The following is a 27,796-nucleotide window of genomic DNA, read 5'->3' as shown; positions in this document are numbered from 1 at the left end:
AATGATTCTAGTCTGCATGCTGGCATTTTTCCAGCGTAAATCATTTTGTCATTTTTAGTATGAATGAACTCACTTTCAGATGTGCGTCTCTGTGTTTTGTCAGAGCTGAGGGACACGGTGAACAGCTTGTTGGAGGAGAAGAAGAATTTCGTCTGTCAGATTCATGACCAGCAAAGACAAATAGAAGAGATGGCCGCACAGGTGAGGAGGGAGCCGTACAAACGTCCTGTCACAGAACCAAAAACGTCTACTGCTGCGAAATGTCATGGCAGAACATACAGTATTTATTTAAAATGTTAAAACATTTTACACTGTAGATCAAATTTTAAATTAAAGCAAATTTTCACTCTTCAGATGCCTTGTGCCTGATTTCGTTGACATTTTCTTTTTCGCTGTTTGCAGTCCGAGAAAGATCAGGCGGAAATGAAGGAACTGCGTGAAACAGTTGAGCAACAAAATAAAACCATCAAGAGATTTAACAGAGGTGAGTCGCAGCACATCATGAAATATATCAAAAACATTACAGCAGGGGAAGTTCACGCTACTAAACTTTAACTCTGAAACAAAAAAAACACTTTTTTAATACACATTCAGTATGTTACACTATATTAATTATAAAAAGGTTAAAAGTTAACTGTACTTGTCAACATGCTTATATTAGCATATAACATGCTAACATGCTAAATAGAAGTTGTTTGGAAAAAAATTCTCCTGCATTTTAAGAATAATATGATTTGACAGCAGAAATTGGTGTTAATGAGTGTTCATCTGATGTTGTCTCTCTGTGAAATGACTCGCTCTTGTCTGGCGGTCTCTCTGCAGTCTCGATGATGGCGACTCAGGAGTACGAGGGGATGAAGGAGCAGCTCGACTTGGAGCAGAGCCTCAGAGTCAAAGCTGAGACTTATGCACATGAGGTAAAAGAAGAAAAGCTCACACAAACATACTGCTGTCAAGGTGGAAATTGGGGCATTATAATGTAACACAGTGCAAGCAGGAGGACAGAGTATGTGTTCATGTGTTAGCAGTTTGCAGCGGACTCTAAAGATGCATTCATTGATTTTTGGAAATCAAAGGCCACAAAAACATCAAAATAAAGTGAAAGTTGTTATGGCTAATTACAAAAATCCCATAATCTCTCTTGTTTTAGCTCTGGTTTGGTCTCCACCAGCTCCTGAAAAAAAATATCTGGTTCTTTAGCTGCTAAATGTTCCACTTTCTTCACTAGCTAGTCTCTATCATTGTCTGTTGTTTGGTGCTGGGCAGGCAGCGTTTGGCAGGTTTATCTGAATTTGTTCACCCTGGATTGTTTTTGTCAGACTGGTGAATGTGTTTCATAATTTCTGTTGTCATTGTGGTTTTATTTATTTGTGTTTTATCTTTTAGTTTTTTTCTGCAGTTGCAAGTTGCAGTGTATTGAGCTTTCTCAGCCACCGTACAGAATAGAGGAAAAGTTCTTGAAAGACGGAGTAGAAAGTGAATTACAGAGAGAAAGTGAGGGAAAGACTAAGGAAGAGGAAGGAATACAGACAGACAGAACCAGAAAAAAAGAAATAAAGGGATACATTTACAAGAAAAAAAGGAAAATGAGAAAGAAAGAAAAGAGGGAAACAAACTTGGTATTCCTCAGGGCTCAACACTGGGCTCCTGTCAGTTTTAAAAGAGCGGAAACTTCTCCAACTTAAAAACAAAAAAGAAGAAAGATAAGGAAAAGACAGAAAATGTGCCATAAAACCAAAAGAGGTGTAGTAGTTCTCTGAGGATTTGTCACAACAAACAATTTTACTATTAAAAGATATTGAACTCAGTGTTGATATTTCTCAATGTATTATTTCTTTTAATCAAGTAGAGAAAAAAACTTGTTTTTTCAGCTTCTGTTGGATACAAAAATAGCTGCTTGTAACTCTTGAAAGTGAATTAAACCAGCAGTGTGGCAACAGTGGAGGAGTTTTTCAGTTTTCATCCATCAAACACACTGAACACATAACACATAACACATAACGTCAGCTAACCTTTAATGTGAAGAACACCTGTCCTTGTCCTGCTGCCGTCTCATAACACTTTTATAGCAGCTGTCTAACTGCTTTCCATCAAATGAAAGCTGTTGGGTGATGCTGTTATTAGCTTCAGTGATAAATGGTGACCTGCATTGTTGTGCTGGTAATTGATGTGTGTTAATAACCTTGTGCCTGATTAATGAAATGTCCTGAATATGCTGTTTACTGACCTGAAAAGTGAAAAGCCTGCAGGATTAAAACAGACCTTGTGTGTGATGGATAAACTGGGTTGCTTTGTTGGAAGTAGAAATATAGAAGATGTGAATTGTTACTGATTTCCTTCTCCCTCCTCCTCCTCCTCCTCCTCCCTCCTCTTCTGCAGATGCTGGTGAAGCAGAAGGAGGCCAACAGGCAGAGTATGCTCCTGCTGCAGAGTGCTGAGCCCAGCGTTCAGCTACTGAAAGCTCTGGAGGACGTCTCCACCATCACCAAAACCCTGGAGGAGGAGCGTCTGCAGCATCAGCAGAAGGTAAACCCAAAAAAGCTGTCAGAGCTCCAAACATGTGCCGCTTCAGTTTCTATTTTCAGAAGGGCGGTGTTCTTCCCGGCAGAGCTGATGACATGTCCGTCTCTATCAGATATCCGCCCAGTTTGACTGACAGAAAGTTCGACTCATTGTGAAGGACCGAGTCATCACCGTCTCTGTTTGTTCAGCCAGCTAGAGCTTGTCTTAAAGGACAAAAACAGGGTTTTATTTTTGTATTTTTGTCTCAGATGTGGGGATACAACAATATTTTCGTAGGAGATTCCTGACAAAGACAGCGACACTCTCAGTGACAATAACCTGATGTTAAAAAGTTTTACAGTAAAGTGTAAAACTGAGAAAACGAAATTCTAATAAATTGAAATTGAAACTGTGTCTGAAATTACATTTCTGGAGGTGATGATAAATAATAAATCATGCTGGAAAACCTTTAAAGTCAGTTGCAATACTCTATAAAATTAAGGATATTCTAAACCAAGCTTCATTATATACACCTTATACAGTTCCTCTATAGTTCCATACTGTATGTACAGAAGCATGAGGAAATACATATAAAACAAATACAACTCCAATTTTTATACTTCATAATAATTGTAAACAAAAGTACCATGAACCAACAAACTCATTATTTATTAAAGTAAAGATTCAAATCATGTTAAAAATCAGTTCAAAATCAATAATTACCTGAAAGTATCCAAATGTTGTTTTAAATGAGAGAAAGTCAACGTGATTTAAGAGGAATTCACACGTTTAATAGATTGTGATGTAAATTACTGATGTAAAAAGAAATCATTGTATTTCAGTTAAAGGGGTGAATTTATGGTACAGCTGTAGTTTATTGTGGTTTTAGAAACTTTGATTATTTTTCATTGTCTTTTTGTTTTTATCTTGACAATTCTGTTTTACTGTATTTATTTGTATTGCCTACATTTTATTAATTCACTTATTTTCTGATCTTTTATTTGGCTTGTTTTGATTTTTCTTGTCGATGTGATTTTAAATTTCTGTTTGTTTTATTTCCTGCTGCTGCTGTTGTTGTTGTTGTTGTTGTTGTTGTTGTTGTTGTTGGACTCCAGGAGGACTAGCGACCACTTTGTGGAAGCTAACGGGGATCCACATAAAGAATAAAGCTGTAGTGAGGAACTGAAAACATGTAGCACATTTAATAAGTTTAGAAAATGTTTAAAAATAATTTACTGAACATAAAGGTACATTGGTATTAGTATGATTGGGTGCAGGATATTGTTAGTTTTAGCTTGGTGTTAGCTCTTGATGATATTAAATGTTATAAAAAGGGTTGGGTAGTTTCAGCCTGCAGAAATCTTCATGTTGTTTTATTGTGTTCAGCTGTGGTATTTAAGTAATTTCCTTTTTTATAATTTCTTGCCAAATTATCTGTTATTGATTGAAATAAACTTCAAATTTCAATAATTGTGTAGCCATGTTGTGAATCATACAGTACCGTGTGTGTGTGTGTGTGTGTGTGTGTTTGTGTGTGTGTGTGTGTAGGTGCAGAGCCTGGAGGCCCAGCTGGAGCAGAGCTGTGTGAAGAAGCAGCTGGAGGCTCTGCAGAGGCAGCTGGAGCTGCTGGAGGAGGAGAAGAAGGAGGTGGACGGACGACTGGAGCAAGCAGAGAAGAAGAACAAGGAGCTGGAGAACACAGGTGGGTGTGTGTGTGTGTGTTTATGTGACACATGCAGTCATTTACACTCAGACACGCAGCAGGACATGTGCATCAATTAGTTATGAAGTTAATCACACATACATAAAAGTAGCAGGAGATGAGAAACACACACATACACACCATGTTTACTTGATTTACTGGCAGGTTTCCATGTATGTAGACACATCAAACATCAAAAAACATCTCATTAATGTTTAACCACCATTTAAATCAGTGCTCAAGGTAACCATAGCAACAATACTGATGCTTCTGGCTAGGTTAGCAGTTAGCCAGCTGGTGAAACTAACCTAACCTCCAGTTTGTGTGTCACAGTGTCCCTGAGCGAGAGAATGAACCCCACATTGCCGATGCATGCGTGCGAAAAACCGGATGTCACTTTGGACACCTTTACTTTATGTATTTAGATACCTCCTTAAACAACAAACTGATAAACAAGAATGAATGTCTACAGGCTGCAGTGTTCAGCCCTGAGCCTTTGCAAACATGATGTTTATCCATAGGGCGTCTCTTTACTAGCAACAATGAACCCACAGACATACCAGCACAAACCTGTTATTTACATGTTTACTACGTACAGACACACATGGGCAGACTCGCATAATTAACGCATGCGCTGATACGTTAACAGACGGGTTCACAATTTTTCAAGTCTGTCCTAAAACAACAGCCAGGAGCCGAAATTAACATTAAAATTTTCTTGCTGTATTCATTCCTCCTGTTCACACTGACCATTAGAAGATCCCTTCATAATGACCTTACAATGGAAGTGATGGGGGACAAAATCCACAGTCCTCCTTCTGTGCAAAAAATGTGTTTAAAAGTTTATCTGAAGCTAATATGAAGCTTCAGCGTCCAAATGAGTCAAATCAAGTAGATATCTTTCAACGTTACAGTCTTTTTAGTGCCAAAGTTCCTCTTTTTGTTACTATACTTCCACCTGCAGCTCAACAGGGAAACACAAAGAGGAGCAAAAAAACACACTTGAGCGTCTAACTACGACTATGGGTGACAGAACTATCTGGCAAAGACAGAAAGGAGAAAAGAGAGCCTGAGTAGATATATTGTCGAAAGGATGAGGTAATGATGAGCAGGTGTGCCAGTCGCAGGTTGAGCAGGAGGAGGAGGAGGGAGTAGCCACGCCCACAGACACACAAGAACACACACACGAACACAGACAGAGATACACACTAGGATCACGGTGAGAGCCATGACAGACTTGAAAAATTGTGAACCTTTCCTTTAACACTCAAACATGGAATACATCGTTTGACCCAGTTTTAGGCCCAAAATCAGACACAGAACTTTAAATTTACATTTCTAGCGGAGATCACAAAGCTTCCAAAGATATCAAATCTGTCTGGAATTAGAGGAAATTTGCTGAAAGACCTTTAGAATATTTCCAACGTTTGATGAAAAGGTGCAGCCGGAAAATCTGTCTTCAACATTTTTCTCAATTGATGCATCACGTAGCCTTAATACAGTAAATAACAATAACATGATTTAATATTTAATGGAATATTAATATGAAAAACATATTAATACAATTTAGTAAAAGCTACACATGGGAGAATGTTAAAGGGGGAAAACTAAAGACATCATTCACTATTTTTACACCAAAAAAACAAGATTTAATGCATGTGTCTCATCATATGATAAAATAAAAATCAAGCACCACCTGGATGATCACAGTAAACAGGATGTGTGTTGAATAGTGCTTCTGTCACTAGCCTCTAACATTAGTGGCTGTTGTGTGTTTATTTCTCCATTGATGCTGAAACAGACCATTGACCCATCTGCTGCAGGAAAAACTGGCAAACATGCAGAATTTCTCTCTGCGTGCAACATGGCATCTGTCTGTTACTTTTAAATGGGTCACATGAAGTTTGGGGCCAAAAACCACCAATTGGCTTCAACCAGAAACCGTTAGAAAGGAAAAAAAAAAAACATAAACAGAAGCCTCTTTCATTCACCACTTTAGTCGCACGGTGTCCGAAGATTGTGCGTTCGGTAAGAGACTCCACTCTGGAGTGACATTCGGAGGTTTGAAGTATTAAACCGGAGCTGCTACAGTAGAGAAGAAGAACAAACTAAAATCAGAGAATATGGATGCATCTACAGAAGTAACAGTAGTAGTAATAATAGTAACAGCGATAGTTTTAGTTTAGTACATTTTTTATTTGCACATACTGTATAAACAACGGCATAAAGCCAGATAATAGAAATAAAGCTAATGTGTTAAGCATTTCCACACTGGACACCTGTCCATGTACTGTGTTTTGGGGTTTTTGGACTTTTTGTGTTTTTTTGGTTTTTGAACTTTTTGTGTTTTGGGGTTTTTTTGGTTTTGTTTGTCGCAGATGAGAGATTGTAGTGTTGGTTGTTGGGTATTTGAGTTGTATTCATGTTTATTCTGTGGCGGTTCTATGCAGGTCGGTTTATTATGAAGAGTTTTGTGTTTTTGGGGGGGTTTTTGCTGTTTCATCTTATGTTCCTGTGCTTTCTTTTCCCATCTTCTCACCTGCCCTGCATCTAGCATCGTTAGCCCTGTTCTGTGTTTCCTCACACCTGCCCCGTATCATAAATAAACCTTTGAAGAACAATAGTAAGAATGTGAATATTTTGAGAGGCGTCTGCTTCTCAGGGCGGGAAAATACCCCCCAAAACACAACAGAGCCACCAGATCCCCTAAAAGTAGAGGTCAAGCATTCAGACCTGTACGGGTTTTTCCTTTAATTTGTCACACGTCTGTATGTATGTACAGTATGAAGGCCAGTATGCATGTGTCTGTATGCTCCCATTTACTTACATTGTAAAAAAAAAAAAAAAAAAAGTTGAAAAAAAGCTTAATATCTTAAAAAGCATAAAAGTTATAAAAATAAAAAGTAATAGCATAAATTTCCTTAAAGTGCTGAACGTATTGATATATGAATGGATTCTGTAAATGAAAGTATGCAGAAGTACTTAAAGATGTAAACCATGAAAGGAAGGTGAAGATGGTCGACCCGTATCATGAGAATTAAAACTTGAGGAACTTACTAAAGATGATGGGACAGAAAGTTGCAAGAACATATATATTTACAGATAAACACACATATCTGGTGAATATTTGTGGTATTTACTGAAATAATAGACAGTTATTAGACAGTTTGAGAAAGTCGTTAATCTCACAGATCTTTTTTTTTTTGCAGTACATGAAAGTGATGAGTTAGATGTTTGTAATATTAAAAAGTCTCCTTTGTTTTCTTCTTCTTCCTCCCCACAGTCCGGGAGCTCCAGGAGACCCGGGAAAAGATCACCATGACGACCAGCCCAGTACCCCCTCCTCCCCCTGCACCCGGTGTGGCCCCGCCTCCTGCCCCTCCCCCACAGCCACCTCCCCCTCCTCCTCCTCCTCCTCCACCCCCTCCTCCACCTCCCCCTTCCAGATGCAACCCCCTCAGGTGAGGACGTTTACATTTAATATAAACTGTGACTGAACAACAAAAGAATAAAAGGACGATGATACAACAAACATGACTAAAAACTCATGAGCTGTGCAGGATTTACTGTACGCTATCGTACCGTGCTTTAACATTACTCTACAATTTAATTTACTAATCATAGTGTTGTATGACAAAGTGGCAACAATAATAATAAACTTGTTTAGCATCTTTAGGATCAAACTGAAAGACATAATAAAGGCAGTTCAGTGCATAAAAGCAGCATTACGTGCAACGTCCACAGCGAGCGGCGCCGGGTCTATTCATGCCTCCTGAAGCATGAAATTCACTCCTGACTGTATATAAATGAGGGTATTCACTGACAGTTTACTCAAAATTACCTTTTAATTATGCATTTAATTTGTTGCTGACTTTGCCTGAAGAGAGATAGAGAGAGGTAGAGAGAGATAGAGACAGAGGTAGAGAGAGATAGAGACAGACAGAGGTAGAGAGAGAGGAAGGGTCCTGCTCTGTATGATCACTCAAAACACGCTGAAGTTCTCCTCGTTTCCATATCTTTGTGTTTCTGACGTCAGATGTCAGACATAGTGTGAAAATTGATCATGGTTAAATAAATACTACACATAAATACTTCCTGTTAACCAGCAGTCATTACGAAAACGCTGCTGCGGGTAAAGTCGTTATTTTACACATCAGTTACACATTAAAAAGTCGTCACGTTCAAGTACAGCGACGAGCATCTAAATGCGGCAGCAAAACATGTATGAGTTATGATTGTAAAATGAGAAAAATGTTGGCAAAACATCTCTGAACTATATTATATAAAGGTGTCTGCTGAAGAACAGACGCTCCACGTATCAAACCTTTCCAGTGGACGGCGAAACGGCGACGGAGCTGCGAGTGAGAAACGGAGAAATGAAAGATCTTCGAAAGGGATTCATGATCTGTTTTTCAGAATATAATAATAAATCATCCTCAGTTACTGTCTGTCTCTCTCTCTCAGCTCTCTGATAGCCATCATGAGGAAGTCGTCAAAAGGCTCCAAAGCGTCCGTGAAGGTCGAGCAGCCTCCAGGTGGGTTTCACTCTGACCGTTACGCCCTTTTCTATCCATGTTGTCATACGTGTTTATCATGATGCGTTACAACATCTTGGAGTTCTTATTTACGCGTCTTGTTTCTCTCTGTCCAGCTGCTGAGGGCGTAGATGACGTGAAGGTGAAGGCGGTGAATGAGATGATGGAGCGGATCAAACATGGCGTCGTCCTGAGACCCGTCAAGAGTCAGGAGAACAAGGTGAGGACCAGACGGGCGGACAACTGAGAAAAATAACATCAGTGTTTTTTTCTTGGTTTAGCAAAGGTTAAGTTTCACTGCTGCAGAGGATTCTGATGATCCGTGTTTCTATATGTAGTTATTTTTTGACATGAGGAAGAAGCAGGACGCAGAGATAAAGCAGAACGGGTTTGATAACAGGCAGAGATGATGAACTGATAACACACAGACGATCTGACAAAGGCCACGGATGAGTGAGCTGGTATATCTACTGAGGGACTAATGAGGTGATGAGGGGCAGGTGTGCAGGTGTGAAGGGGGATCAGGTGATGGAGGAATGGGTCCGGAACGAAACGAGAGTTAGTACTGGGGAAAAATATGTACGATGGTAATGATCTGTTGTCGTTTGAAATGCAGTTTGAGATCACGACAACCGATCGAGCAGAAATTCTGCCTGATTCTAAAAATCAAAAGCATCAAATTCCCTCTTTGTGTTTCCCTGTTGAGCTGCAGGTGGAAGTATAGTAACAAAAAGAGGGACTTTGACACTAAAAAGACTGTAACGTTGAAAGATATCTACTTGATTTGACTCATTTGCACAGAAAGAGGACTGTGGATCACTTCCATTGTAAGTGCATTATGAAGGGATCTTCTAATGATCAGTATGAACAGGAGGAATGATTATGTTTCAGTGTTCATTTGGGGACCTGACTGTTGTTTTAAATTGTGAGTCTGTCCTTTAATCTGTACAGTGATCAGCTTCAGTCCTCATTAGTTTTTGACCCTGAATGCAATAACAGTAAGAAGGTCAAGGGTCAGAGGTGACAGTGCACTTGACAACAGAGGCACTCAGATATTCCTGTGACCTTGAAATCAATTTTAACTGCACAAGAGAATTAAACATGATGGGGAAAAAAAGTGAAACTATATATCTGCTTCATCAGTTTGAAACATGTTTCGCTGTCATTTTATGTCTCTTTACGTCACTCTGTGAAGCTCAGACATCTGTAAACACTGACTCCACATTATATGCACTCTGGCTGATTGTTCTCTTCTCTCTTTCCTCTCCGCGTGTCTCCTCCTTTGTGCTGCCACAGAGAATAGCAGTAAAAGTGAGTATATTGACATTTGCATCAATCTTATGAGGTGATGTCATCGACGCTCTCCGGGGAAAAGACATTTTCCCCTCCCCCTGACCTCACACACACACACATACACACGCATGCTGCAGAACTTCCTGTTTTAATCAGTTAAACACATTTTAACATCCATTTCAAATAACTTAATGGGGCCGGACGCTCGCTGGTTTATTGTTCCTCTCCAAAAGGGAAGTCTACAGTGCTGCTGTAGCAAACATTCAATCAATCTGTCAACAAGAGGAAGATCAGTTTTTAATCAGAAAACTCAGAAGACACCGATGCTTCCCTCATAGGAAGCTGAAATATCCGACTCGTCAGTGATTCTGGGGCCACTTTCACCAAGTTTCCAACATGAGATCATTTTCTGTCGTGTTATTTTTGACACATTTAACTCATCAAAATATATTTGTGAGCCATACATGAACATGTGAGCGGACTGTAGGACCCACACATGTATCTACAGTTGCAAATCACTCTTGTGGAACGAGCCCGTTGAACGCAGCGCTCTAAGTGTTGACTTACATACAGAGAGAAAACTTACAGTTAAGATGAATTATTTGTCTTTTTTTTTCAGCCCTTCTCTCCTCCGCTGTGTGAGGAGAAACCGCAGGAGAGCGCCATGGACGAACTGAAAGGCATCCTGGTAAAAACAGTTTTTTTATCAGCTTTGTCACGATATGTGTGATGTTTCAAAACTGCTGCTTTGAAATTAAAATCCTTAATTCAGTCTTGATAAACTATATCTCATAATTTATATTTGTGGAAATGATTGAGATAACAGTCGCTCGTTTATTTTTAACAGTCGCTCCTTTATTTTTTAACATGTTTGTACCTCTTGGAAGTGACCGAGATCATGAATGTTATCAGTTGTTTGTGCGTAAATAGGAGGTGATTCTTTAGGGCTTCGGTTTGATTGAAGATTAAAACAGTGATTAACACTAGACAACACCTATTATTATTAGTTATTATTGTTGTCTGAAGCTGAAGATTTGTTTACATCAGTAAAGTTTCTACACAATAAGCTTTATTTTTATTCATTTATTTTTTATGATAAAACAGATAAAAACCAATTCCAGTAATGAAAGACAAAAGAAAAGAACATTAAAAAGAAACAGAAATTTAAAAAAACTCTTCAGAGAAAACAAAAACTTTAAAGTTTTTAAGAAGAGATGAAGACATTTTTTATTATGATCAATTAATAAACACATAAAATACAGTTTTTAATCTATAAGTCAATATCTTGAATTCACACCTGCAATTTATATGCAATTACATATAAATGAGATAATATGTAACTTACAAACGATGACACACTGGGGCTTTAATAAAGCAGTCGTACACTGACATATAGTATTAATGTAATTGAAACATGGACACACATGTTGTGGATGATAAAGTCCCTGCTGTGTGTTTGCCTCCAGGAGACGGTGAAGAGGAGCCCCAGCCGAGGCTCCCAGGAGGCGGGGCCGTCGCCGCCGGGCAAGAAGGACAGCGAGCTGGAGGTCATCCTGAGACGTCGACGCAACAAGGCGGGAGAAGCCGGTTCTGGAGGTAAACGCACCTGAGGAGGACGCTCAGGAAGGAACGCAAAGCGGACTCATCCTGCACATACTTAAAACTTCCATCCAGTAGAAAGTGATGGAGATCGTCCTACCAATCCTCCTTTGACATGAACCTTTAACATAACATGTCAAACCACAAAACTTAATTATGATCTTTAAAGCTCCCCTCCAGACATGTTTTCAGACATATAAAAATACTCTGCTTTAAATAATAATTTGGGGCGTAATACGTGGTTTTTCCACAAAAGATATTTTCCATTTCAAAAGTTGTACTCGTGTAAGTTGCTTACTGAACCACGATTGGCTCCAAAATAGTTGTGATGTCACAAAACACGCTCATAGCACACATGTTAAACTGAGATTTAAGATGAACGCAGAGAAACTTTCCTCCTTCAGCAGATGAAGGAACCAGAAGGGAAACACACATCTTTGAGTCGAGGACTTTAAGGCGTTTAATGAGGCCTTTAAACTCTTTGATTTGTCAAGAAAATATGTCCATGATTCATAACATCAGGTAATAAAATCAAATATAGGCTCGCAGAAGAATAAACAAGGCCAATTGAACAATGATAAAACAAAAAGTGAACTCAGACATGAAGCCGGATCAATGAGTTCTGTCCCCCGACGGTTCAGACGAGGTCCTGCTGTTAATTATCATGTCGCTCTGTTAGTCAATTTTCAGAGCATGCGGCGTTCAAACTGCTGAGGTCAGAGGTTCGACTCCCGCTGAGACTGTACTCATAACATTTTCATGCTCTGAGGGCAAAACCGATCTGATTTGCTGTGTCTGTGTGTGTCCAGAAGAGGGCAACCTACACCGCAGAATCAACACACACACACACACACACACACATACACACACACACTGAGCATGAAAGGAGGTCAGATTAACTGCTGACATGGATTTATCCGTTTTTCCGCGATTGATTGAACTGAATACATGAGTGACTCTGGTCTGAAGGGAAGCCGGTCAACTTAGATCCCGAAAAGACTTTTCAAATAGAGAATAAATAAAGTAAAAGACGCATCGAAGAGACGCAGTGAACTGTGTCACTGCCCTACACTCCTCCCTGTGAGAACAGAACAAAACCAGAACAAAATGAAAACACTTTTCCATCAAAAGTACGTTGAAAATGAGAGCAGATTCAGTAGATACAAAGTCAAACAACAATAGTCAGAGAATAATCGACTGAAGGTTGTAGTGGTTTAGATTACAAATTGATGGAGGATGTTAATGTGGGTGAAAATGAGAAAATAAGTGACAATAAAATCTTGAAACCAATAAAATTAACATTAAAAATGCCAAAATAAAACAACAAAAAAAGTAAAAGTCTGTTTAAACTGTTTAATGAAGGTATTCTAAATATAACAGTGATTTTTACTCACTGATGATCAGACAGTGAACTGAATGACCTGAGACAGAGTGAACATGGCAGCGTGTTACATAATTCCTGTTCTCCGGTACGTCCTCGCTCCCAAACACAAACTGTTCTTCTCCTCTGCAGATGAGAAGGAGGGCCAGATGAGCCACGTCTCCTCCTCCGACAGCCTGAACGGAAGGCGCACCAGTAGCGACTCGGGCAAGGATCCAGAGGGGCTGAGCGTTCCCTCCGACCCGGCGGGTCCCAGGGTCAGCCCGGAGAGACGGGGGTCAGGGCCGGGGCCCATCGTAGCCAGGAGGAAGAGCTCCGACACGGGCAAAGAGCCCCGAGTGGGCTCCTGGCAGGAGAGGAGGTCCTGCAGCTCTCTGTCCGAGAAAGAAACAGCAGAGTCTCCGATCAGCAACGGCTGCATCAACAGGTGGAGAATAACTGCAACAGCATCATGACGGAGGGTGGGAGGTGCACGGGGGCTCCGCTGACTCACTTCTACAGCTGCAGCTAATGATAACTTGTGTTATTTATTTTTAAATTCATTTTTGCTCCATTAATTGCCAGAAAATAGTGAAAAATACCAATCACAAGTTCCCAGAGCTCAGACTGATGTTTTCAAATTGTTTGTTTGGTCCAAACAACAGTTAAAATTCTAAAGATGTTCACTTTACAATTAAATACAGTGAACATCAAATCTTCACTTGTTAGAAACTTAAACCAGAGAATGTTTGGTGAGTTTGCTTCAGTCAGTTCCCTCAGATTAAAGGTTTTTATGTTTTAAACCAGATAGCAGATCACACAACGCTGCAGCCTGAACGAAGTGGAAGCATTAAATGTTACCAATTTAGCTAAATTAACTGATCAATCCTCTCAGCTTTGTTAAATGTAACTTAATTCAATTCTAATTTTATTTGTATAGATACAAAAGCAGTTCAAAATGCTTTACATGAAAATGAAATAATGAAATAAAAAAATATGTGCTTATACTCACATCCATACAAACATATAAGAAATGTACATTCATACATACATATAATGCATGTATGTACATGGACACACACACACACCTATAAATATTATGCACACAAATACATCATTGCCATGAATTAGGGAACATACACATGTGCAACACATGTAAATTGTTATATGATGTAAATACTGTTGTTATTTAGGATGTCATTATTTATAATGAGCTTTTGGTTAATTAGCTAACCATGGACAGGGGTCGCAAATTAGCCTCGGCTAGAAATGCTACATCCAATACATCTGTTTCATGTTATTTTAACCTGTTACAATGTTTTTTTTTTTGCATGGACCCTGACAAATAAACTAATAAATAAAAATAAATAAAAGTACACATACATACAATGTAAATATGCTTATAAATCCCTTTAAGAAAATGCTTGACTGAAAGAAAGATGCTAAATGCTGTTTCACCGCCTGCACTAAGCACATAGAGAAGATTGGCACCTGGTGACGCCAATATATCATATTGATAAAGGAAACCAGGTTTATTGTTTACATAACTTTTCATGTTACTGCAGGAAGTTGACAGTAACCAGGTTGCTGTTATTTGGTTGTTTTGGATCTGTGACCTTTGACCTGTCATTGTCCCCGCTCTGCAGTGTCGGGGAGGACGATGGAAACGCGACAGAGAAATGTGTCCGGTCAAACGGAGTTGACCACACCGAGCCCAGAGAAGACGCACACGCCACCGTCTGCGCCGGCCCCGAGAACGGCAACACCGACGCAGAGTGCTAGGATGGATGGACTCCGAGGATCCCGGTTCAGTTTCTGTCATCTGATCCATGCATTTATTGATTAATATGAAGAGTGATGTCATCAAAGATTCACTCTTAGATCGGAAGTTTTAGGGTGCGATCACACCATGGCTTTTTGATTTTACAGGGTCGGAACTAGAACGGAGAAGTTGACTTTATTGTACTGCTGTTTTTGTGTTTTGTTTTTTTTCATTTTCACACTTAACCAGTTAAAAGCCAACCAGGGCCTGTAAAGAAAAGTCACTAACATGTAGCTCATTTATTTACTTGTTTACGGCTCAGTGTGAATGCGCTTTTAACATTTCTGGCCATTGTAGAAGCTCCACCCCGTCATACAGACTTTGGTCAAAACTGTGAGATCTACAATCTGTCGCCTAAAGCAGCTGGAGGAAGAAATCTTGAAACTTTGCTGGTAACATTAAACATCTGTGGGAAAACACTACAGTCATACCTGTTACCGTGATTTTTAATATTCATATGATTGCGAATGTTGTCCGTCTGGTCGGCCAGGAAAGTAGGTTTTGTTTAAAGAGAAAACATGGATGAGTCAAGGTATAAATGGTACATCATAGGGATGATGTGTCTTAAAAGTGAAGAAAAACCTGCAAAAATGTAAAAAAAATAATTCATAAATGCAGCAGGAGTCAAAGAGAATATTAACGGGGTAGGAAACAAGTAAATCTAAATTTAGCAACACAAAATCATTTTTTATATTTATTTTCTAATGGTTGCTTTTCTTCTTACTATAATTTAATATTATATAATTTGACCTGTTTATGTCCAAAACATAAAAAAAATATTGAGTTTTTTTCTTTAATTTCCATTTTTATTTGTGCCAGTTTCCCTTCAGTTTGCAGGTTTTATCATCTACAACAACCAGACACATAAAACTTCACTAAAACCACCATCAATAAAACCAAAAGTGAAGATTTAAGCTCAATAAAATTATCTGTGAAAAACTCCAAAATGTCCCATAGAAGTCTGACGGTGGAGCTTTTCTATAATGGTCGATATTCTAAGTTGTTCTTTTCTTTGAATACAAACCTGTGGATCCTGGAGGACTGACTGACTGAACTGTAGGAGGGAAGCTGCACCTTTTTTTGCACAGAACCTCCGTTTTCTTCAAACACTTTGACTAATATGATGACTGCGAAGCTTTAGGTTGATGTTTTTTTTTTCAGTTTGTTTTCTTTTCTATTCAATGCACAAAGGATCCGTTCAATATCGCTTTGTGTCATCGGAAGGAATGCACTGTACCGTTTAGGATCCAGTTAATCCGGCTTCTTCTGCTTCTCCTCTTCTTCTTCTTCTTCTTCTTCTTCACACCCACTTGTACCGAGGGCTGCACAGTTGGCTGTGTGTAATCATATGTTTAATTTAGTCAGTGGCAGTACTGAAACAAATGTATATAGTTTATTTGATGTGGTGAAAAAAATACTGATGATTTTAAATGAAGATGCAAAAAAAGAGTTTTTCCTTCAACTATAACGACAGATAACCTTGATTAAGGCTGAAAAATTCTAAGAATGGCTGAATTGGAACACAGTTATCTATGAATATTGAATGTTTTAATTGAAAACTTGGTTTCCTGGATAAATAAGCAGCGTACAAAATGTGTTAACTGGACTGAAATCCTAAAGCCCTGCTAGCCCCCCCCCCCCCCCCCCCCACGAGGCTGAAATGTTCAACAGATCAAACAACATATTGATGACTTAGCCTTGAATAGTGGAGCTTAACATTTTACTTAAGGTTGGGAATTACAACTTGACATCTTGGACTGATGGTGGCGCTAGTGTTAAAATCAAAGGGGTCGTCATAATTGTTGGATTTCACTCTCTATAGACTGTAAATATCCTCAGAGAATTTCATGGAAATCTGTTAATTCGTTTTCCAGATACCTTTTCTTGGACAAAATGTTGGTCAGGGGGATATTTGGATTTGGATGACCCAAGAAGAAGAAGAAATCTCATGATGTTGTCAAAATTAGGGGAGCATAACTTTTCCACAGAAACTTTTACAGCAATCTGACCAGAAATTGCTGTTTTGTTCTGTCCAAAAGTGAAGTTTAAAGTGCTTTTTACATTTTTTGTTTGACAGTTATTGACATACTTAAAGTGGTTCCAGCCATAATCGTGATTATAAATATCTAACAAAATAACCAGGCTGGTGTCTTTAACCCTAATTGTGCAGCCCTACCTGTAGTATCCAGGTATTTAGAGTATCTCATTCATGAACTTTCTCCGTTCAGTCCAACCTCCTCCTGAGTCTAAATAGAGGGAGTGAAAACAACCAGGAACAATTTATACAACAAGGGTTAAAATTGTACAGAAAGCCACTTTCTTTCTTTCTTTCTTCTTTTCTTTGGCTTTTTGCGGCTGAAGTACCTGGTCCAGGTTTCAGCGTGTCGACTATCAGTGTGTTGTAAGGCTTGTGAAGGTTTATGGTGGAAAAACGGACAAACGTGGAATAGAAACGTGACTGATATTTCAGGTTTTAAAGAGACAGTGCAAGAGATTTTGCCCCTCAAAATAGCAAAGACAGTAGCACATAGTTACAACTAAATCACATCTAACAGAAATCTTCTCAGGGTCCTTGGGACAAAATTTCATCAAATCCACTTCTGGGGCTTGATAAGAAATCGTTTGGGAGCTGGTGGCATCAGGAAACAAACAGCAAGCCATTTTTTTTTTAAAGACTAGCAGTTTAAAAAAAAGAAAAAGAAAAACAGCTTTGGAGGAATGAGGTGCTTGTGTACTTTGTCTACCTCTCCACAGACACCTGCCTCTAAACCTAAACGTCCCCAGTTACATTTCATGGTGTGAAAAACTCATGAGATATTGTCACTGTCCCTCAACTGGAGAAAAGATGTCTTCCACACGCCTTCCTCCACTGAATCAGCACTGAGTCCAGAGTCCCGTATGCACATATTCTGACACACCCTTATCGTTTCTGTACTCGGTCAACACGCCCACCATCACATTTCACCGTGCATTCCTTAAACTTTTATTTGTAAGGCCTGCTGTTTATATATAGCTTTCCTGAAATGTGATGCAACATTAAGAACAATTTTGAAGAGTATGCAATTACATAAGGCACATTTGTATGATGCTGTCACACCTTGTCAGTCTTTCTTAAAACACAGAAACACATTTAAAAGTGCATTTTGTTCTGTCCATTAGGTGTATTTTATTCTAATGCAAAGGACCAGATGTTAGGGAGTTATTGAACTGTTAGGCTGCACATAAAACAAACCCGCTAGAGCCGTTTAAGCTGCCACAGGTCTGAATATTATGCATATCAAGGCCTTGTACAGGCCTCCAGACAGCTGTAGAGCCGGCCTGCAGCTGGGTTGCCTTTTGGGTCCTTGTACTGATTGCATACAGTTGTTAACCAAGTGGCTACTTAACAAAGGGAATTACTGTATCTGACAGAGTTTGGGTGATTATAGATATTGTGTGTGTTTGGGATATAAATGGAGTGTTAAAAGTTTTTTAAAAAACATGGATTTTCATTTTAGCATCACTTGAAATAAATTGCAAATCAAACTAACACTTGTGTTTGTCTTTATATGAAGAAGAAATCAGCAAAAGCCACAGATGGAAAGTAACAAGTAACAAAAAAAAAAAAAACCCAGACAAACAAAAAACCCACATCTGCTTTCCTCTAATGGTATTGATGTAGTTTTATTTATTCAGTTTCTGTGTTTGAACTCTGCCTCTACACTAAAATATTGTACATCAATGAACCTTTGTGAATATGTTCTTTTGCAGTTTTGGGGGCTTTTCAGCACAAACCTCATGGGGAAATAAAAACGCTATTATTTAACCTTCTATCCGGCATCTTCCGAGGTATTTCGTGATAGCACAGGTGTTTACTGTTTGTCGGGGTGAAAACATCTTTACCCCGGGTGAAACCAGTGTTTGAATCCAGCATTTCCACCAACTGTGACCAGCTTTTCAGAGCAGAACTACAAACATGGCCCTGTTGTTCTCGCTGTATGATGCATCCATCATGGAAATATTACCTTATACTGATTATACTTTCATGTCTATTTCTTAATCTGCTTTCTGATCACTGTATAGACAAGAAGTATCATTATCATAAACACAGAGCCTTTCTAGGCACAGACTACACCAAGATCCACCTTTTTTGTCTTAGTTCGAACATGAAGACTTCCCTTAACTCAAAAGTCCAAACTTGAGAGAAGAAATTCCCACTGTGCAGCACCAGTCAAACGTTTGTACACACTTTCCTATTCATTTAAATGAGACATTTGGGGTATTTAGTTAGTTGCAATCTACAACCTCACCGCTAGATGCCGCTAAATCCTTCACACCGCACCTTTAAAATTAGAATTTGCTTCCCACTCCGAAGCAGAAGATGGCGGTAAAGCTCCTAACGGCTGGTTTCCAACCGTTGATTAAACATTACGTAGAGTGTCAAGATGGCGTCGCAGTACTATCAAGAGATGCAAGAAAGCTTCAAAAATAACAACAAAAGTCGTGAATTCCCGGCTCATACAGCTAAAGTCCACTCGGTGGCGTGGAGCTGTGATGGCAGGAGACTCGCCTCCGGGTCTTTCGATAAAACAGCGAGCGTTTTCATCCTCGAAAAAGACCGTTTGGTGAGTGGCCGTTCAGTCTTCAGGTTAGCATGCTAGCGCTAGCCTCGTTTCAGAGAATGAATGAAAGTGCAGGATGTTGGTCCCTGTGGAAGTTTTAACGTTATCTAGTAATAAAACAAACATTTTCTGTGGCCTGTAATTACATACAGACTTCAGTATAACCGTGTTTAACATACTACCAACACACCGACATCAAATTTTCGCTGTTGCAAAAATTAGCTATAGCCACGAAATCTGCCTTCGACTTAACTTAGCTTTAACTCTAGAAAATATTACGTCAAACTCCGCTCTTAAATGTCCTGATTTAACGTTTTAACTTTCAGTCTAAACGCACAGCCTTTCCTGTATTAATTTGTAAATTGGTAGAGCAGTCAGCAAATACTCTAGTTTGTAATGATTTGTGTTTCTAAGCGGTTTTAACGACAAATCAGTAACGTTATAGCACGTTATAACATTACCGAACCAAGTAACGTTAACTGAGTGGAAAGTAGCTAAGTAACGTTACGTTTACTGAAGTACAATTTCGAAGTACTTGTACTTTACTCGAGTATTTCCATGTGATGCTACTTTATACTTCCACTCAACTACATTTTAGAGGGAAATATTGTACTTTCTACTAGCTTGTAAAATACAACACATTGTTTGGCTTTTGATGTTTTACAAAAAGTTGATTATACTTAGCCTATGTACTTTTACTAAAGGAGGATTTGTCATGCAGGACTTTTACTTGCGATGGTGTAGTTTTACATTGCTGTATTGGTACTTTTACTTAAGCATAGGGTCTCAGTACTTCTCCCAACACTGTAGCAAACTAACAGCTTTGAATTTTTAACGTAAATTGTGTTTTACATGTACTATCGTAAATTAGTGTTTTTACTAAAGCTTGTGAAGTCAGTTTTTGTAAGGAAATGATGTCTTAAAAAGTACAGGTTTATCAGGTTTATTATGGAAATAGTATGGCTGCAAGTAACAATTATTTTCATTATCGATTAATATGCCGATTATTTTCACGATTAATGAATTAGTTGTTACCATAGAAGACTAAAGAAACCAGAAAATATTCATATTGGAAAAGCTGGAATCAAAGAATTTGTTGTTTTTTGTTTTGTTTTTTTTCTCATAAAAAATTGCTCCAAGCGATTTATCAATTATCAAAATAGTTGGCAAATAAATGAATGGTTGACAACTAATTGGTTAATTGACTAATCAAAGCTCTAGAAAACAGCCTTTTACACTCTGCAGGACAAATAAATTGGATGTACCCGATGTCACCCAACTGATACTAAATTAACCAGCTGTTTTCATTGTTTTACATATTTGTAATGGTTAACATGTGAAACCATTAATAACCAGTGTACAGCTCATTTTTAATCAGTTGAATGGATCGTATTATTGTTAATATTGAATATTATTTAGATGTAGCTGTAAGCGATGGCACCTTTCAGGAAGCTGGAAATATTGTAGATATTTTTAGAAATTTCTTTTATGTCTGACTGAATTACAATCAGGAAGCTTCATAAACACTTTTTCCTCACTTCATTGCTTGTATGTGGTCTCTATAATATATCATGAACTCAGCAGTTACTCCTGTGAAGGTCCGGTTCTGAGGGAATCCGGTAGCTGTCTGTTAAATAAGAGCTTCTTTCATCCCCCAGGTGAAGGAAAACAACTACAGAGGTCACGGTGACAGCGTGGATCAGCTCTGCTGGCATCCAACCAACCCAGACCTGTTTGTCACAGCGTCCGGTGACAAGACCATTCGCATATGGGACGTCCGCACCACCAAATGCATCGCCACTGTCAATACCAAAGGTAAGACATTATGGAAATTATTGCCCTACAGGAACCCACAGTCATTCATTGGTAGGGAACATATTTGAACCTTATGATTATAATTGACATAAATCTGTATATAGCTATTAATATAGCTGTTAATTGCCTAATAAAAATCAAACCTTCAACTTTCTCCCTGTTTGGATAAGTCGATCAGAGTGGAACAGGATAGGAGTTCTGATCACCATGAAATCCATAACGTATGTGAGAACTTTCGCGGAACTTAGCACGACTACAAACTCACAGCCTGAAGCTTCACAGACGCTAGTTTTCACAGTAACACGTCTGGAATTACACCTCCTACGTCCGACAGAACCAGTGAGACACTCCGCTTCCTCCCTGCTGCTCTGTTTCCCTCCGTCCACATGGAAAAAAAGACATTTCTATACTGCATAACCTGATAAACTCATGTCTTTGAAAGAGAGAATATTAAACTCTTGATTTCCTGTTTTTTTGTTTGTTTTTTTTAGGCGAGAACATCAACATCTGCTGGAGCCCTGACGGTCAGACCATCGCTGTCGGGAACAAAGACGACGTGGTGACCTTCATCGACGCTAAGACTCATCGCTCCAAGGCGGAGGAGCAGTTCAAGTTCGAGGTGAACGAGATCTCCTGGAACAATGACAACGATATGTTCTTCCTCACAAACGGCAACGGCTGCATCAATATCCTAAGGTAGGAACCGCACAGAGCCAAACTGTGGTGAAATTGAATTTAAAAAAAAAAAAAAATTTGGTATGAAAGTGACTGAACTGGTTGTCAGGAATGTAAAAAGACGTTAAAAAGCTGACAACAAACATTTCAAGCTCCACCTGGTGTGAAGATCCTTTTTAGATTATCGTAACTCTTGCTGCGTCTCATACGTGTCTCCAGCTGTGTGACTGAGCTGAAATCAACTGTCTGGTTGTTTGCAGTTATCCGGAGCTGAAGCCCATTCAGTCCATCAACGCTCACCCGTCCAACTGCATCTGCATCAAGTTCGACCCCACAGGAAAATACTTCGCCACAGGAAGCGCTGACGCCCTGGTCAGCCTGTGGGATGTGGACGAGCTGGTGTGTGTTCGCTGTTTCTCCAGGTCAGTCTGTGTGTGTGTGTGTGTGTGTTTTCTGTGCCTGTTAAAATTGGCATCATTGTGACTTGTCCCTGTAAGGTTATGTTGCTGAATCTTTCTTTGTATGGAATTATAAACCTCTTCGTATTTGTGTTGCTCTCGCAGGCTGGACTGGCCGGTGAGGACGCTGAGCTTCAGCCACGACGGGAAGATGTTGGCGTCGGCCTCCGAGGATCATTTCATAGACATCGCAGAGGTCGAAACAGGTCAGTACGACATCCTGTCAGGTCAGAGAGACCTTGTCTGCAGAACCAAACACTGTGGCAGGAAATCAGGTGACTGTTCTGAACAGGAAGTTCACTGGTAAAAGAAGAAAGACGTTTAGGAGTCATTCTTTGGTGGTAAAAAGAAAAGAGTGAATGTTCAGACATTGCTCAGGCAAGAAAACTTTTCTGTCAATTGTTCTGGTGTATTTCACAAAGGCAACAGCTGTGGAGCCTTTTCAGTTACAGTATAAATGGAAAATCCTCCATTTGTTTCATTTTTGTTGAAAGTTATTTCAAAAAAGCAACATGAGGCAGAAACATCTGGAGTTAATAAATCAGAGGAAAAGGAAATGGTGCTTGACAGGAATTATGAATAGAATCTACATCATCAATAACTGCCTTTAACAGCCCCAAAAGTGTTTCAGGCCGTAATTTATTTGACATAATTTTACTCTTCCTCAATTCTTGTGTGTGTGTGTATTTGTAGGAGAGAAGCTGTGGGAGGTTCAGTGCGATTCTCCAACCTTCACCGTCGCCTGGCACCCCAAGAGGCCGCTGCTGGCCTACGCCTGCGACGACAAGGAGGGCAAGTACGACAACAACCGAGAGGCGGGCACCGTGAAACTGTTCGGCCTTCCCAATGACTCTTGAGACGCATCAGCTGAGTTTGTTCTGGTTAAAAAATGAGTCTGCTGTCTCCTGAAGTCTGACCGACCGTGAGGAAATTAAAAAGGAAGCATCACAAGGAAACAAGAGGATGCTGCATTTGGCTGAAGTGACTTTTTCTACCAGCAGATGGCGCTGCTGCCACATCAGGAGTTACTTACCTTTCCTATAAAACAGCTGACTTTATTCCATTTTTATACACAGATAAAAACATGATCCCGGTGCTGTAATATATTGTTTTTTATGTAAAATATGCATTGTTTTGATATTAAAAAAATGATCTTTTTATATCTTGTGTGACATGAGTTCTTACTGATGAATGTTAATGTTGGATTGTTTGTTTAATCAAAGTAATTAAATTATTTATGTCTTTTTCTCAGTTCTGTAAGATGTGATGAGGCAGTTTTTTTACAGGCTGATGGTTTAAATTCTCCAAAGCATACTAGACTAAAATCTGTTCTCACATGCTATAGAAGATAAAACATATTTATTACACTTAGTCCAGAAGAATTCATAGAGGCAAAGATCAGAAAAAAGATCTGCACACTGTACTGTAATAACTCCCAGCTAATTTAACTGAGCAACGTTTCGATCTACCAGAGATCTTCGTCAGGCGTCGTCAAATCACCGTCAGAGACAAAGACAAACAATATGTAGGCACAAACACATTTAGCACTCAGGTGATTGTGATCTGCATGACTGAGAGTCAATCTGCTCCCGAGCTGAACCAATCAGAGCAGAGCTGAACAACACTGTCTGATACTCCCACATGTGGAACAGAACGTTCTTCTGAGAAGTAACATTAATATTATATAGACTCGTGAAATAGATCACATGATCAATATAGATCATAAATCACATAAGTAATTTAAGAAAGTTACCATAACAACCGTTATATAGAAAAATATAAAAAAAATAATATATTAAATTTTTTGGTAATGCAGGCAAGTTCATCCTAATAATGAGCTATAATTTGTGTTGAAACCTACAACAGAAAAGGCAACAGAAGAAAAAGAATGAAAAAGGAGGCTGCATCAATATAAACCTACTGGAGAGACAATAATATTTAAGGTTAAAGTATCTGTGGAAGTAAAATGGAGTCTATCAATCATACTTAGAAAAGATTCATCAACTATAACCACTTACAAAAAAGGTTTTTTGATGAAATTGATGAAATGATGGCAGGACAGGCAGGTTTTAATTCATTTTTAGTGTTTTTTAAGATGAAGCTCAGTGTTTTTATGTTGTTAAGGGCTGCAGCAGAGAGAAAACATTCATTTAATCACTCTGGACTTTGAACCGATCCGGCCTGTGATGTGCGTGCGTGTGTGTGTGTGTGTGTGTGTGTGTGTGTGTGTTGGTAATAAAAGGTGGAGATTAAACAAACCTAGACCAAGTCAACATGCATCCACACAAAGCCCTACAATCTACCTACACACACACATTACTCTCCCAAAGATGTACTTGTTTGATTAATGAAGCCAATATTTATTAATTATTGTTCACCACTGATAAGACAGCAATACTGAACCTGCTTTTATCACCTGCGTCACATCCCATCATCCCTGCACCATTTTCTGTGAATCCTGACCGTGACGTGTGAAGGGTTGGTGCAGAAAACGTCGCCAGCAAGATGGAAAACTACTAATAAAGTAAACAGCTACTGGCCATAAATCGTTTCCGTAAATCATAAGGATTATAACTTTAAACTCAGCTTTGAGCGTCTCATAATTTACTTAAAGTAGTTTTTTACAATCTGTCTTCAAACAATATTCAGATGCACATATGTACATTGACACAGGTTTTGCTTGCTTTAATTAGTTCCTCCTGTTCATACTGACCGTTAAAAGATCCCTTCCTGGTGTGCTTTCAGTGTAAAGTTTATCTGAAGCTAATATGAGTCTTCATCAGTCTGACTTAGTCAAATCAAGTGGCTACATCTACCAAAGCAACAGTCCTGGTGTTGAATTCCCTCTCTGTGTGTTGCAGATAGAAACAAAAAGAGGGAATTTGCCACTAAAAAGAACTAACTTTGGAAGATATCCACTTGATAAGTCATTCAGAAGGGATCTTTTAATGGTCAGTATGAACATGAGAAATGACGATAGCTAGAAAAACCTCTTTCAGGGTTGATTTGGGCTCCTGACAGACTTGAAAAACTATGAACGTGTCCTTTAAGTGTTTTCCAGACTTTACTTTTCCTCCTCTACATTTCATAATGACTGACTTTTTTATAGCGCTATTATTTGATGCTGAGTCACTGGTTACTTTGTAGATGGATTTGTCCGTCCTTCCTCTTTTCTTATAAGTGAAAGAACACGATATTCAGTATAAACTACTGGCCCTCTGCAGACTTATAAATATCCAACATCAGTCCAACTCTAAAGCAGTGAGAGTGTCTGTCCAGGTACTTTTCTCCTGTGATGACTTCATTTTCGTCCGCCGTGACAGACGTACGCAGCGTGAGCCCAGAGTCGAGGCCCTCGGCCCGGGCCGGTGACAGCTGGCCGCTCCCTTTCCTCCCCCCCCCCGAGCCTCAGGCCAGCAGGCTGCAGGATGTTTTCGCTTCGCAGCTTCCTGTCATCGTAGCGGGGATGTCACAAGGCTCCCCGCTGCCCCCACTTTAATTTAAAAACCACATGAGCACCTTGTCGTCCAAGAAGACAGAAGCGCTCAAAACCTGTGAAATCCTGTGAAGCGTCATCTCTGCTGAGTCACTGGTATTAATGAATGAAAATAACCTCTCCTCAGAATGAATATATAATATTTTAACTTCAGTTTATTGATTTATTTGTAAATTTTTGTGCATTTTTTTTTGGCAAACAGCTGCTGCTGAAAATGCTTTCACTGCTTGAACATAATGTAGCTGATTTATGTGGTGAACAGAGAGCTGCACTGTGGGAAGATTATATATCTCACTTCCAGTTTTATTTGAAGTTGTAAAGTGAATTTTCACAGCTAAAAGTTTGAAGGAAAGAAGAAGATTTATATGGAAACAGGAGCTTGTTATTCCCAGTGAAACAAAATCACTGGTTGTTTGTTCAAATGCCAGTTATAACCTATAATTACGTTTACCTGACAAGGAGCTTTTGTGAATTATGACTTGTGTTTTTCTTTGTAGGAGCAAAGCTGAAGGTATCGTGACTTTGACACAAGACACAGCTGTTCACATCTGTTTCCTTCAGCAGTCAACTTTGTTCATCATTTTCATCATCAAAATTCATCATTTTTATCTACTTTTCAAGCGTAATCACAAACAAACAATAAAAATCAGAAACCTATATAAGCCACCACCTGTATGACGTACAAGAAATAGAAACATTACAGCACATTTATCTGTATCTATATCAGTCCCAAGATAAGTTAATATATAAACAAATAAAATGCAAATTAAAAGAAATAAACTCATGTAAAGCAGCTAAAATGCCATTAAAAGAACAAAGCTTAAATATAAAACAGATAAAAGTGCAAAACTTATATACAAAATATACAAAATATATACAAATACTAAAAAGCACAATTAAGATGACAGTGACAATAAGAATATGGTTATATAAACAGAAATAGAAAAGTGATGTGTTGATGTACAATAAATGTAATCAACTAGTTTTTGAGCATAAAGCTAACAAACCACCACTGACACATGAAATCATTTGTTGTTTTGTTTGGAGGATTTCTAGAGATGAAATGTTTCTAGTATTTGGATCATAATGATAGAGATGGATTCTCGGGACATTTTTCATATGTTCATCTCACTTTACTTGTAGCTCACTCTGACATAATGATTAAAACAACCAACTCTGCCTTTTCACTGACATAAATTCAGCATCTGTTCTCTGTAAGGGAGGAAACTACAAACCTTTTATCAGCCATGTTTGTAGTCCACAGGGACGAGTGTTAAACGCTAAAAAAAAGAGTCAGTTTAAAGTATAAAATCCAGCCTTTTGCTCTGACTTTTAACTACTAAACAAGATTTATTTTACACTACTAGAAAGTAAAGAAACACTGTACTTCTGAACAATTTATGTGTTTCAGCTGAGCTTTAAATTGTGAAGGTTAACAGTCAAAAATTTGCAATATGAAAATAGTTTCCAAGAGGCAACATGTCTTAGTCTTTAGTCATCATACTGGCCTTTTACATTTGCAAACCTTGTAACTGATGGATGATTTTGAAGAATAAATTCTTCAATCTCCCGACCAACAGGACAAAAAAAGCTAAAAGTGTTTGTGTATGACATACTGTGTGTGTGTGTGTGTTTATGTGTTTGCTTAGGGACCATTTCAAAGCCGACATGCAAATTGGTTGAGTCAAGCACCTGCTATTGAATTTAGCGACGTGGCTTGGTGCGGTCGGATGGCCCTTAAGCGTGTCATCCCATCAGTCACCCTGCTGATCCCAGCTGTTATTTATTGTAGCCGAGACATTGTGAAGAGGTCGGTCAATATCCTCGGATGTTATTGCCAGCGAGCATCATGGGACAATAAATCAAATATAGCTACCTGCAGGGGCCTCCTTCATCCGAATCTGTCTCATTGTGTAAGCAGGAGGGTCTATCTGGTTT

The 27,796-nt window shown here is 38.9% G+C and overlaps 2 protein-coding genes across 5 annotated transcripts in view; both read left to right on the top strand.

Annotated features, from left to right (window-relative positions):
* The window catches only part of shtn3 (shootin 3), a 43,313-nt gene extending 24,971 nt beyond the window's left edge, over positions 1-18,342 (top strand). Inside the window, exons 5-17 of one of the 4 annotated variants that reach the window (XM_067600049.1) lie at positions 104-201; positions 403-484; positions 823-917; positions 2,380-2,526; positions 4,051-4,204; positions 7,488-7,665; positions 8,669-8,739; positions 8,856-8,959; positions 10,036-10,050; positions 10,652-10,720; positions 11,502-11,628; positions 13,145-13,439; positions 14,638-18,342. In XM_067600049.1, the coding sequence (XP_067456150.1) occupies positions 104-201; positions 403-484; positions 823-917; positions 2,380-2,526; positions 4,051-4,204; positions 7,488-7,665; positions 8,669-8,739; positions 8,856-8,959; positions 10,036-10,050; positions 10,652-10,720; positions 11,502-11,628; positions 13,145-13,439; positions 14,638-14,773 (1,571 nt within the window). In that variant the 3' untranslated portion in view covers positions 14,774-18,342. Of the gene's footprint in view, positions 1-103; positions 202-402; positions 485-822; positions 918-2,379; positions 2,527-4,050; positions 4,205-7,487; positions 7,666-8,668; positions 8,740-8,855; positions 8,960-10,035; positions 10,051-10,651; positions 10,721-11,498; positions 11,629-13,144; positions 13,440-14,637 lie in introns of all 4 variants that reach the window. The other 3 variants (XM_067600048.1, XM_067600051.1, XM_067600050.1) reach the window with 3 other exon arrangements.
* An 829-nt stretch (positions 18,343-19,171) lies between these two features.
* thoc3 (THO complex 3) lies at positions 19,172-23,522 on the top strand. The gene is made up of 6 exons (XM_067600047.1): positions 19,172-19,417; positions 21,073-21,229; positions 21,721-21,925; positions 22,165-22,326; positions 22,468-22,568; positions 23,056-23,522. Exons 1-6 carry the CDS (start codon positions 19,238-19,240, stop codon positions 23,217-23,219), a joined length of 969 nt encoding a protein of 322 aa, XP_067456148.1. The 5' UTR covers positions 19,172-19,237; the 3' UTR covers positions 23,220-23,522.
* Positions 23,523-27,796: the final 4,274 nt, after the last annotated feature.

This window comes from Thunnus thynnus, chromosome 9 (assembly GCF_963924715.1).
Source record: "Thunnus thynnus chromosome 9, fThuThy2.1, whole genome shotgun sequence".
In the NCBI taxonomy this organism is placed as follows: Eukaryota; Metazoa; Chordata; class Actinopteri; order Scombriformes; family Scombridae; genus Thunnus; species Thunnus thynnus.
Note: the sequence above shows the minus strand (reverse complement) of the source record. Positions and strands in the feature narration are given on the sequence as shown.

Bases quoted from the DNA above. Each gene is read 5' to 3' on its own strand.
- thoc3 (XM_067600047.1), top strand. From the start codon at position 19,238: ATGGCGTCGCAGTACTATCAAGAGATGCAAGAAAGCTTCAAAAATAAC. The intron at 19,418-21,072 runs GTGAGTGGCCGT...TTCATCCCCCAG, and splicing joins TCCTCGAAAAAGACCGTTTG to GTGAAGGAAAACAACTACAG. The intron at 21,926-22,164 runs GTAGGAACCGCA...GGTTGTTTGCAG, and splicing joins GGCTGCATCAATATCCTAAG to TTATCCGGAGCTGAAGCCCA.